The sequence below is a fragment of the Protopterus annectens genome, chromosome 4.part1, assembly GCF_019279795.1.
Source record: "Protopterus annectens isolate FY-2018-M chromosome 4.part1, PAN1.0, whole genome shotgun sequence".
Lineage (NCBI taxonomy): Eukaryota > Metazoa > Chordata > Ceratodontiformes > Protopteridae > Protopterus > Protopterus annectens.
This window is the reverse complement of record NC_056734.1, coordinates 573,685,487-573,698,721: the sequence shown is the minus strand read 5'-3', so window position 1 is coordinate 573,698,721 and position 13,235 is coordinate 573,685,487. Positions and strand designations below refer to the sequence as shown.

Here is a 13,235-nt window from a genome sequence, read left to right as displayed (position 1 = left end):
TTGTGACAAGAAGCTCTTACCTCAAATGCCTTTGTACCTAAAGGCATTATCACATTATCCTAAACTTTATATCTGTCCATTTCTTCATCCTCATCACAGGAAATTCTGACAGTAAAGATTTTTTTGCTCTTGTACCTGCATTATTCATATCTTCCTTTTTCTTTGCTTACCCTCAATGTTTCTGAGTATGTTTTCTTCCAGATGATAGTGTGTGCTTCACCAACTTGATTTTTTTCTGTGATGTTTCTCTCCCACTCTTACATTCACTTGTATTCAGAAGGTCCAAAAGCAAATCATCTCACAACTCTTCCAACTGTAAGGTTGTAATGATACATCCATTAGTTGTTTCTTCTTCTTCCCTGAATAACCACTCCTGGAACAAATCTTCAGAATCCATTAAAGGCTTGACTGCCTACTCTATCCTGACTTTGCCTTCCGCAGAGACATTTAAATCAAAAGAAGACTCAACTGTCTTCTTCTATCTTTCCTGGTCTACCATTATACCAGACTTCTGCTCAGAAGGCTTACTGGCTTCTCTCCCAATCTGCCAAAACATATATTCAAGTTTGAAGGCTCAGCTGCCTTCTCTTCTCTCCTGCTATCCCCCAACGTGTCTGCTACTATAGCTGAAAACTTAACTGTCTTCACAGATGTAGTACTACTACAGCAAAGCTAATGCAGCTTCATTTTCCACCCTCCCTGTTTCTCAGAGCTGCCACTGCACCAGAAACAGAAGTATGAAGTCTGCGATTGTTCTTCAGTCCTACTCGGAACATGTTGAGTAAGGGAAGTTCCCCAATGTCCTGGCTAAATTTCCCCTAGTAGTATAAATACGACCTTGGGTCTCCCTTGAAAAAAGTTTACTAGCCTAGTGGGACTAACCCAGTCAACAAAGACTCTTTTTTGAGAAGCCTCATGCTCAGCCATCCTTTTCTTCATTTCATCTGGGGACAGACACTTCCTTTCTTATTTTTGCAGTTTTATTTTTTACAGCAATAACCCATGTCTGGGTGTGGGTAAATGCTGGATTTACCCACATTTGGCGTGGTTTGGTCAGTAGAGTGCATAGCTAGTTAAAGCTTCTATTTTTTCTAGCCTTTTGTATTTGACTCTATGTATTACTTCAGTATTTACTTTAACCATCTCTGAGTGCATTTGATTTATTTTTCCTGTAAATTACGAGTAGCCTTTTACTAAAGCCGAAACTTGAACTACTTTTTGATGAACAGCTGCAAGAGTGTTACCAACCAGACTTTTCTCTGCTTTCCAGATAATTTTCTCTTAGGTTCTTCTTTGCTGGCATTCAAACAGTGTAATTAATAGCCAGTAAACAAAGTTTACTTAGTGAGAAAAGACAACTGGCCATAACTCATGTTGACTGGATACTAGCTAAACAATGGGAAAGAAATCAATATGGATTGGTGAAGTACAAACCTGATGTGGGTTGGCAGAGTCTACTACAATACTCACCACAAATAAATATATATTTTCCTAAGAAGGTAGGGTAAAGTAAGTTATGCGTAATAATAATCAACCTTGATTTAAGTAAGAACATTGTGTGATTATGGGATTTAGCTTCCATTACAGGTAATTTAACCTATGCTTCCTTTCTTGACAGTCTAGTTGAATCCTCATGACCAAGGATAGGTGACAGAAATGCAAGGAGTAATGCACTTTCCAACTTCAGTCCTTATCACTGTTACTAAAGGTGATGATATATGTATCATTCCAGAACAAAATACAACAGGCTCTGGCAAATACCTCTCAACACTATTTGCACTGATATGCTCAAATCTGCTGTAGCAAACCTTTGTCAGATAGAAAGGCAAAAAGAATTACTGATAAGCTCTTTTCCGGGTAATCAAAGGATATCTTCTATCTCAGTTTCCTAGAGATAATACCTGTGGACAATGAAGCATAGTAGTCTTACTTCAACTGTAAGGGAAACAGCTCTTTCTAAGATTCTTTCAAGTATAAGTAGTAGAAAAGGTAACATCACTTTCATTTTGAAAAAAAAAAAGAAAAGAAATGAGCTTTGTTTTGGTAGTTATAAAAAAAGGAAGGAAGCATATACCGTTGCCTTGAAAGCCTGGATAGCCTGATTCCTCTGGAAGCCCATTGACACAATGATTGCGACCATCTCTTCAGGTGGTTGGCTTGCTGCTCCAACAGTCGATCTAGCAGATGATCCATCTTCATCGCCGACAACTTGTAATGGCTCTGCAAAATCTAAAAGATGTAACTACTCATAGAACCAGAGTCTTGCAGCATGCTACAAAAAATAATTCACTGCAATTGACATCTATAGCTTACCAGCATCTTCCATATGTGCAATGATCCAGTTGAAGGCTAGCTCTGCCCCTAAATTTCCTGTATAGTAAACTGCTTTCCGACATGCTTCTAGTGGGAATCCCATTTCAGCTAGCTGCATCACGGCTGACTCATCAACTTCTACAGCTATAAAATGAAAAGGTACCTGAAGATTTCATTTGACAATAGCATTGCAACAATCGTAATTATATGACATAAATTCACTTGAATGGAAAGTGTTTCATAAAATACACACTACAGTAACTTCAAAAAAACATTCCAAAGTACAACTTAAAAAATCAGCTAGCTACATTTGCAACAGATTAGATAAAAAAACGGATAGGCAAAAACTGTAATCCAAGCAAGTTAGAACACCTGTGAGTCTATTATTCAGTGTTTTCTCTAGATAAGAAAATAATCCATGCAAAAGCATCAGCAATTAACAAAACAGAATGATTATGTGATCAAACCTGCACTCTTAGCATTAAAATGCACTTCTCAGGAGATGTTTATTACTCTAATACCTTTAATTCACTATCATGCAGGATTTCAGATAACTTATTTTAAGAAACGTGTTAGGTCTAAGCATTTATATTAAAGATATTACAGATACCTCATGGGTTTTGGACAGCAGTCAACTGAAGAAAGACATATTCATAGTAGTCTTATACATATAAGTACATTTTACCAAACATATGAGACACTGAATAACATGTATTACAAGACAATAAAGTCATCTTCAGTTTCATAACTAAAGCCATTTTTTCATGTTTTACAAATAGCATACTACCCCCACTAGTAAAGAAAAATTGGATTTGCCCATATTTCTGGTTATAAAACCTGACCCATAGCCAAGAACAAGCTCCATAAACCCTGTTCTCTTAATGGATCTGACTTAAGACAACCATACTAATGGAAATAGACCTGTCTCTCAAACCGTAAATATTTAGTTTTTATATTTATATTTATTTTCTGCTACAGTTTATTCTATATGATATTACACAATTTCATGTCCATTGAACCAATAGTCAGGACCTTCTGACCATCAACAATTTGGTCATCACTACCCATTCATTGTCTTTATGTCCCACTTTGAAAGTAAAGAAAAAGTATTTCAAGTAAGCTTACTTACAGAGGGAAATTGTGCACAGTGCCACACATTTACCATTAAAACTTGAAGATGTTATATTTTAAGAGTCCAATCTCTTTCTAGGACTGTAGATGTTAGGAGCTGTAAAGGCAGCAAAGAAGCCACAGTGCACCATTAGGGCCAAGGCAAAATAAGTGGGCAAATGAACAAAACATGGCCACAGTGACGTCACCCAGCAGTGGCTAAAGTGAAAGGAAACCAGAGCCAAAACCAACACTCCCCAGATAACTTTTTTTCTTGATTTTCAGTGAGTGAACAAGTGAGCTACTGGGATCCAAGTCCATGCCCTAACCACAAAAGGTATAGATAGCAGAGTTTAGAACAGTCAATCTAACCTCCTGACTGAAAAGTTAATCTTTGAGATAATTTTTTTATGTGACAGCCACCAAATACATGGACACCAGACTTCAGCAACCAGATCTGATGGAAAAGTAATACCTTTCTTAAAAAATAAATAATAATTTATGATGAAATCCCCAAAGGGAACCAGGACTGTCTGTAAATTGCAAACTTTGTCTGAAATGGAAAGTGGAACTGAAAGACTTGGTCTTTAATGGAAAAGTAACTCTTTCTTCCACAATGTGATAATTGATGAGGGATCCCTACAGACAAACAATGACTGTCAACTGCAAAAGGTGTCTAACAAGTGGATGACTGAGACTGGAAGAGTTGGTCAAACATCCTGACAAAAAAAGATTAAGTTTTATGGTCAAATTCCTTAGTGACAATCACCAAACACCTTAGACTCAGTCTCTAATAATACATTTTGACATAGAAATCAAAGTCTTCCTCAGAAAAAAATGATAAATTCGACAGAACCCCCAGAGCCATCAGTCAACCAAAAATGGTGTTTGACAGGTGGTTAGTGGAGCTTAGGAGGTGGTCTTTAAGAAGTTTTTTGAATTCATGGGAGGTAGAGGCCTGCTTAATGTCAGTAGGGAGCGAGTTTCATGAGGTGGGAGAAAATTTATAGAAATAATTTTCTGCTGATGACAGAGTGAAGGGTGGTCTATGTAAGAGGGACTGTCAGAATTGTGAAGTATAAATGTATTAATGTGAAAAATGCAGTAGCTTTTGAACTGTTGGTCAGTAATGTTCATTGAGGAACAGAGAGGGTCTGCTCCTGACAGGTAGCCAGTTAGTTTTAGAAATGGTTGTGCAATGGTGTTCATTATGGGGCTTAAGTTAATAAATCTCAGGACTTCATTCTCAGTCTTCTCAATCTATAGACACACATTTACTTTTTGTACTTGTGTATCACATTTCTTTTAACTGTATACTACTTTGGCATTATATTATGCACAGTGTCTCCACAACAAATCCCTGTGACATCCTCCCCAACTACACCAAAGGTCTCTCATACACACACGTGCGCACACATGCATATATTAGACTACTTCTAGAGGCAGTTTCAGTTTAACTCATTCAAATTCCAAAGAAAAACATTCATCCTGCCTTTCTGCAGCATATAATACATGAATTTATAACCTTATAGCATCTTCACCAGTCTCTTCTTACTTATTCAGGTGATCTTTAGAGCTGGGGAATGGACCAAAGGTAAGAAATGCCTTCATTTCCAACAGCCCTATAATTTCCTCCTATTATAAAGTGGCAGTGTTCAAAGTAATCTTGGATTAACTGATGTTTTAATCCCAAATCTAGTCATGAAAATGGCCGCATAAACTCTCGTAATTAAAAAAGGCTACAAATTAAATGGCTACTCTGTTTCCTTCCTTTACTAACAGTATACCTACTTAAGAAGTTGCTTTGCTTAGAAATGTATCAGAAAGTTGTTGTGTCTTTCGGCTTATCCCAGGTAGGGGTCGCCACAGCGGAACTCCGGTCCGCTAATGTTTGGTAGTGGATTTTTACTTACCGAGTTACCAGCCCTGATGCACAACCTTCAACGAAGGCACACCCACTCACATATGCCTCCACACAGAAAATGCTCTAGCTGAGAATCGAATGGGACAACGTCTTGCTGTGAGGCGACAACGCTACCACAGCATCACTACCGCGACTTGTTTTATTGTACATTTCATCTGGTATGGCATTATCCTTAATCTCTGTTGTGCTTATCTAGGCAGTAATGCTACTTCTCTGCTGTACATATGATTGCAATGTTTATTTATGTATATATTGTTCCTTTTTTGTGACCCCCCCGGGTCCCATCTGAAAATGGTGTTTGCCCTGCTGGACCAACCCATTCAAGAAAATGCAAATAAATAAGCACCCTGATCTTGACATATGGAATAACAGGTATGACCCTAACCTTGTAATCTTCTCCCGAGAGTTGGTTAAAATTGCATGTCACTAAACTTGAATACTGGTCATATGACTGCAACTTTTTTAGGTGTTACAAAGTGCATAAACTGCACTGAGATGCTGGGCTGGTGGATAAGAAGCACTTCTCTTCTGGAACCATTTACTTGTTGCCTTTCATTTGATCAATATGATCCAAATGGCTTGTTGTTAAACTTAACTTGTACAATCACTTGGGAATACATATTATTCTCCACCTCACACTCCTCTCTATCAATACTGTATAAATTTAATCAGCTTTTAAAAAATAACTGGTGCTACAGAAGTAACACAAATCTTCTTGCTAACCTTAGCTTATATCTCTGTCAACTAACTGCTCTCTCTCTCTCTCTTCCCCCTTTGTTTTAAATTACCTATTTGAACTTCAGTTACTCAACTTGTTGATGTCACCATCACATGCAATGATCTAAAAGGTAAACATTCTCTGCTAGATACTGTAGCTACTCGTTATTCTGACAGGCTTCTTAATCTTCAAGTCCCACTTCTTGTAATTAGAACCAGTCACTGTGTTCTTTGAATGATCAGCCAAAACGTATCATCCTCTAAACTTTATGGGCACCAATAGCTGTTGCATAACTGTGGATGAATATCTTGCCCTCTGTGACGTAAGCCCCCTTAAACAAAACTCTGTACTAACAGACGCACATATTTTTTTTTTTCCTGGCTTTTAACAGGATTCCTAACACTGCTAGGATAAATCCAAAACAAATACTTTCATGCTTGCTCAGAAGGTCAAATGGAATCAAAAATGCAGGATGACACAAGAGTTTAAGCAGCTCCTGAGGCAGCTACGTGCCAGGTGGGACTTCTGAAAAGTCAAGAGACAACTCTAAAGTCTATAAGCCTTTATCAATATATGTAACCTTTCCAAGAAAGCTATCCACTGACAAGAATTTATTTTTGGGAACAAGCAATCCTGCCTCTTTTCTCACCCTGAAGATCTTCTTGAGAGAAGATAACTATTTTGCTGACCATTCTGAATCATCAAATAACATCTGTACTTTTAATCACGGTCAGCAACCTCCTTTTTCCATTATTCATGGGATCAGGATATCACACTACAGCTGCCACATAATGAATACAGATGTCTGACATTTTCATTAGAGAATTTGACATTCATCTTGGCTTCATTCAGATATCTTTCAAGGTCTACTACTGCCCCTGGCCTACACACACTATCATTCCACTTCAGAATAATTTCAAAGAACTTTAAGCATCTACCTGACTTTGAAGCTATGGCTCTGATGGCCTTCCTCCTAGATTCCTGAATTGTGCTATATTACTAAAGCACTGATCTTTAGTTACAATGTAGATATTCTACACTCCATCTCTCCCTCGGGCTGTAAACTTGTTTCACTTGACCTATGTCTAAGGTTGTCAAATATCTCATGCATTTCACTATAGACCTGTTTATATCCTTCCCAAATAACCAAAACTTTAATTAAAACACTACAATTTAAATTACTGAATTCCTTTCTATATGTGCTTCTCTTAGAATCCATCAACAAGGCTTAATAAATGGTCACTCTACTATGAAAGTCTCCAGGCTACTTTTCAGTCACATACTTAAAAGTATGAATGATGAGCAGCTGACAGGCACAATCACTACTAAACTCCCAAAAAACATTTGCTGTTGTTAACCATTACCTAGTTTTTCAGTATCTCTTGTTTTCTGTGCTCTGTATTGACCCTTGTGCTGCATTTAGAACTACCTGACTGATCTGTAACAAGAACTTAAAACCTCTCATCAGAATTAAAGAAAAACTTAGAAAAACATAAACACAGAGCAGTTGGCATAATGGTTAAAGTTAATGTACAAGGTAAAAGATTCGATCCAGACCACCAACCAATGCCTGTTTGGAGTTTGTATGTTCTCCCTGTGAGGTTCCTTCCACCTCTGAAAAAAAAAGTGCCGAGTGTTTCCATTTCAAATTCACCTAAAAATGGAGCTGTGGGCAGCAACACAGACTTTAGATGGCGCCTATAAGGAAAGAGTTGCATAAACAACTGCTTTAGACAGCCGCTGTGGTGTGCAGTATCCTCAAGATCGGAAAACATGGATCACAGACTGTGCGGCACAGCAGGGTTAGCCATCCAGCTATCCACAACCTCTTTTTCTATTTTTGCACATGGGGTCAGAGTATCACCCTGCCACTCAACAGTGTAAAAAAAATATAGCTCTCTAAGATTTGGTTGTATTGACTAATGTCGCCAAATGGTCATAGGTATTTACTAGTGATACATGGGATGATGACCAGCCTACTTTGACTTACACCAGAGACATGCTAATGGTGGGCAGGTTATATGTGACCCTGTTGTCCAGTGTGTGCCCACCATAAAGTCCAGCAGCCCTGGGTCAATAAGCTAAAAATAATAAATGAAAACACCACAACATTGTCACTTTTCCGGTAACTAGGTTTAATGAAACGTACAAATAAAAACAATAAAATTCAGTGACTTAGCGTTTTTGCCCTTTACATTACGTAGGGCATCATCAAAGTTACCATCATGAAAAGCACAATGCTTATATAGTCCTACCAATCACATGACTACCAAAGTTGTAAAATCAATTAACCAATGGTATGTATAATACATTAGTTTTAAAGTAAAATAAAATGCAATAAAAACTCATCTATAACATATGTGAGGCAGCACCATTAAAAAGGCATGCAAAACAATGAAAACAATATAAGCCATATAAATGCATTTAAAAATACATTAAAATGTAAAAAGTGTGTACTTTTATAAAAAGATTTACACAAAAAATATTAAAATACTAGTACAAATCCATGACAAAATATACGCACAAATAAATGTGTGTATATATGCGTGTAAATGTATATATATATATATATATATATATATATATATATATATATATATATATATATATATATTCCAGCTAGATGTGTGTTTATCTTAATTTCAGCACACTAACTATTGAGCAACAGTTGTTAATACCTGGAAACACCATGGTATTAAGTCTTAATTGCGACATTCTCTATCTTAATTCTAAAATTGTATTGTAGTCTTCCTCTCTCTCATTTAAATTAACCTTATCAATAATAAAGAATACAAATCTTTTGAAAGTGGTACAAACCAGAGCATGGGAGTATAAGGCGTTAGTGGTTTTCTTATTTTTAATGTCCCTCATTTGTTCAACTCTCCTATCTTTTAATTTATGGGTGGTCTTACCAACATAAAACGCTGAAGAGCCCACACAAGTTACAATGTAAACAACCAACTTAGTGTTGCAATTACAACGTCCAGGAAACTGGATGCTTCTATTGTAGCCCTATATTGCTACATATGGACCTTCATTAATAAATTTACAATATTTACACATGCAGTACTTGCTCATACTTGATTTATACTTTGGAACTTGGTTATTTTTGTGTTGTTTGAATAATCCCTTAAGGTTGTAACCTCGGCTATAAACCACCTGAGGTTTTGTACCTAAGTTACTTTTTAAATCACTTGTTAGTACCCAGTCCCAGCACTTGTTCAATATAGTTTTAAATAAAAACGTTTCGTGATTGTAAGGTAAAACCACTGTTTTGTTCTGAACAGTTGGTCGGACAGAGTTAAATGTTGTACCTTCCCCCGTCAATAGTATATCAATATATCTGCTTGTACGTTTTTTCCTAACTTCATTCCTGATCTTTGTTAATAGCCTCGAAGGTCTGTCCTTAAACAACCCAATCAAATCGGTCATTGCAATCTCAAACCTTTCGTTGTCACTGACCAACCTGGACAGACGTACCATTTGGCCTTTTATTACACTCTTCTTTTGATGGGGGGATGATAACTATCAAAATGAAGTAGCGTATTAGAATATGTCTTTTTTCTAAAAATACTTGAACCAAGTTTTCTACTTTCAAAATGTTTGTAAAGAAATATATCCAAAATTTCTATTTCATGGGTATTAAACTTACAGGTAAATTGCAAAAAAGTGATGGTATTGTTAAGATATTGAAAGATTGTTAACATCTTTACCATACGATCTCCCCCACCCTCACCCTCTCTATTACATATCCTGTTCTTTCCTCGCTCCTTTCCTTTCCTTGCCTCTGCACTTGCTCTCCCCTCGCTCCGAGGCTTGTTTCATTCAAAGGCTACTACATCGCCCCACCAATCTTGTAGTCGCATTTCTCATCCTCCCTGCTCCCGCCAGATTTTCATTCCCGCCCCTCCCCCATCTGAAGTTATAAAGTCCCTCCCTACTCCTGGGCGCCATTTTTAAACTTGCCCGTTCCTGGCTGCTGTGCATCCCTGGCTGCGAGTGTGTTCTTCGGTAGGTTGGACTGTGCATATTTTGTGCTATTGTATCTCTATTTTATAATATCTCAGCACCACTGTTGTACTTTCTCTCTCATTAACTTGATAAGCTAGTATTTTGCAGTATGCGTTTTTGTTGTTCTGTTCGTTTTGATATGGCTGCGAAGGGTAGTAACTAAATGTACTTGATAGCGACTAATACGCTAGCCCAAGTGATACACTAGCCTCTCGCAATTAGTGTAGTTTTCTTATTGCTATGTTTACTGTACTGGAAGGCTGGGAAGTTTAACTACTGTATGGTTTTAATAGCGACGCTGGCCCTGTTGATACGCTAGCCTCTCGCAATTAGTACTGTTTAATTTTGCTCTGATTATTCTATCGGAAGGCTGTGGAGTTTACCATTTGAATGTTTTTTGATAGCGACGCTAGCCTCTCGCATGTGGTTCAGTTAATCTGTCGCTCTCCTACTAAAGTGAAGGCTGTGAGGTTACCTACTGAATGATCTCAATAGCGACTACATTCCTATGCAGGTGCTATGTTTTAATTTTGATCTACAACTATTAAACTATGCTTTACCAATTGTTTTTCGACCCTAGACATATGGACACACTTGCTCGCTGAAACTAGCTTCAGAGTGTAGCGCACTTCCCTACTGTCTGAAGAGTAGTACAAATAAATCATATGAAGGTGTGGGATATTTGATACACCTTTTACATGATAGCATCAGCTCATTTAGCAAATGCTACTTTTTCTTGCAAATAGTTATGGTTTCCATATTGTGCTAAGAGTATATTGACCCAACAGTAAAGTACTACTGACTCACTTGGGGCACTGACATGGTAAAGCTTATAAACACTGTTCGTGGTTTAGCTGTTACATGTTTTCTGACTCTAACAAGTTCTCTGTTTGTGTGAGAAACCAACATAGGTAGTCTTTTATCTACCGGCGATAGCCTTTATTAGCAATGAGCTACCTCACACGTGTAAAACGCAGTTGAGAGGTACATAGTTTTTAACCTTGTCTGCTTATAACTCCAATACTACCTGACTCCTTCTGCATATGTTTTGATTTTTATTCTATTGTTATATATGCTGCATAATGAACAATGGTACTTTGTAATGTGCGTGATTAGATGTTCAGGTTGTTTCCTGTGAATAACTTGTCTGCTTTAGTCATACCTCCTTATTTAAACAGTAGTAGTTGATAAGAGTATTTTTATCTGCCACTAACAGACTTCTACCTTCTTTCCTGTCCTCCAGCTCTCTTGTCCTGAATCTCCCCCTGTGTTTTTGCCTGGGTGGATACTGGACCCAACCAAAGCTGTACTCCCTATTGCTATAGCAATAAATACCCTGTGCTGCTTCAACTTCCTTGAGGATAACGCTCCCGAGTGGCTCTCTAAAAGATCTCAAGAAAGTATGTGTTTTTGCTAAGCCTGATACTCCTGTACTCCTACTAGCTGAAGTCATATTCTCCCTGTCTGGAGTGCCAGCAGCCTAACCCCCCCCAACTCTACTCCTTGTCCTCCATACCTCACTCTTTTTCCCTGTACTGTTGCTCCCTTCTCCCCTTATCTTCTTAGCCCTATTTTTTTTTATCCCCTGGTGAGTAAATAGCTTCTATCCACTAGAGGATATCCCTTGATATTAGACTTATACTGATCTTGACATTCTCTCCTTCAGACTCATAGTTCTCACATCTCAGTCCCTCACTCTTTCCCCTGATACTTTTAGTCCACTTTCCCTACCATATCTAGGCCCTCTCCACTTACCCCTCTACTACTTACCCTTCTTGAACACTGCTCTACTGATAGTTTTTCGCTCCTCTTCTGCTCTACTGGGCTCTACCCGCTCCGTTCGCCCTTCGGGCTCACTCCGCTCCCCTACCCTGCCCCCAATTCCCACCCGCCCCAGCACATCTACCTTTATCCCTCCATAAACCACACCCACTGCTAGTCTACTCCAATCATTAACATACATCTAGGCACACCTTCCTTTTTTTCCCGCCAAAACCAGTCCTCATACAAACCCCTATCATCATCTTTCCTGACCCAATACCACTCCTTTCCCACACCCACACCACCCCCCCCCATATATAGTACAACTCTCCACATACTTATACGTAGGAAATCTACCTGCTGCTCTATACTTAGTGTCCTCTATACACCATATAACTCTACTCACTACTATTATTCTGTCATTTCTTTCCCAACATGCTTTCAAAACTCTGTCTCATCCCCCTTTTTCTTTTATTTCTCCTCTCCTCGTTCTATTGCCACCATCTCTCCCAACCCACTTTTCCCCTACACTCCCAAAACTTTCACATAACTAATTATCAGAACTCACCTCTCTCACATTCATACTCTATTATTTCCTCCTATTTGTATCCCTCTAACAATCTCCTTCTGTTCCAATACAAACTTTTCTCCTACCATACACTCCCCATTTTTATAAGTACTAGCAAATCCCTCCAATTGACAACAGAACCCAATCTCTTTACCATGCTATCTGCCCACATAAACTGTTCCATACTACATCTTATTAGCACTCTCATTTCTGGTGATATCCACCCAAACCCAGGCCCCTCCCCTATAACAGCCACAAATAAATCCTTATTATTTACTTCCTTAAACTCCCAAAGTATAGTAAATAAAGTCCCAAACCTCCATGCTTGGCTCATACACAATAAACCTGACATCCTGTCTATTTCTGAAACCTGGTTAAAACCACATATAAATGACTCTGAGATTATTCCCCCAAACTACTCCATCATTAGGAAAGACAGGCCTCTCAAAAAGGGTGGAGGGGTAGCCCTCATATATTCATCCTCCCTAGCAGTCACTCCCTACAATAAACCTACTCCACGCTTTAACAATGCTGAACTTCTCCTTACTCTACTACAAATCAACAATCACAAACACATATGTCTAGCTTCCCTTTATATATCCCCAGGGGATAATATCTCCACTCTCGAACTTATCCTTTCTTGGATTTCTAGTAACATTAGCAACAAAACCATAATCCTAGGAGATGTAAACATCAACTGGGCCTGTATTCAATCTCCAACAAACTCCTTAAATATTAACCTCTACAATTTCTCTCAACTAATCAACTCAGTAACTCGCCCTGCAAAAAACCTCTCCAGTGGAAGTATACTGGATTGGATCCTTGTCTCC

General features: G+C 38.2%; 1 protein-coding gene across 3 annotated transcripts in view; it reads right to left on the bottom strand.

The window, feature by feature from the left end:
- USP13 (ubiquitin specific peptidase 13) overlaps nt 1–13,235 on the bottom strand; it is a 1,684,661-nt gene that overhangs the window by 143,540 nt on the left and 1,527,886 nt on the right. For 2 of the 3 annotated variants that reach the window (XM_044070383.1, XM_044070385.1), the window contains exons 17-18: nt 2,314–2,457; nt 2,075–2,229 (exon numbers count right to left, since the gene is read on the bottom strand). In XM_044070383.1, coding sequence (XP_043926318.1) covers nt 2,075–2,229; nt 2,314–2,457 — 299 coding nt within the window. The remainder of the gene's footprint in view (nt 1–2,074; nt 2,230–2,313; nt 2,458–13,235) is intronic. The other variant, XM_044070384.1, reaches the window with a different exon arrangement.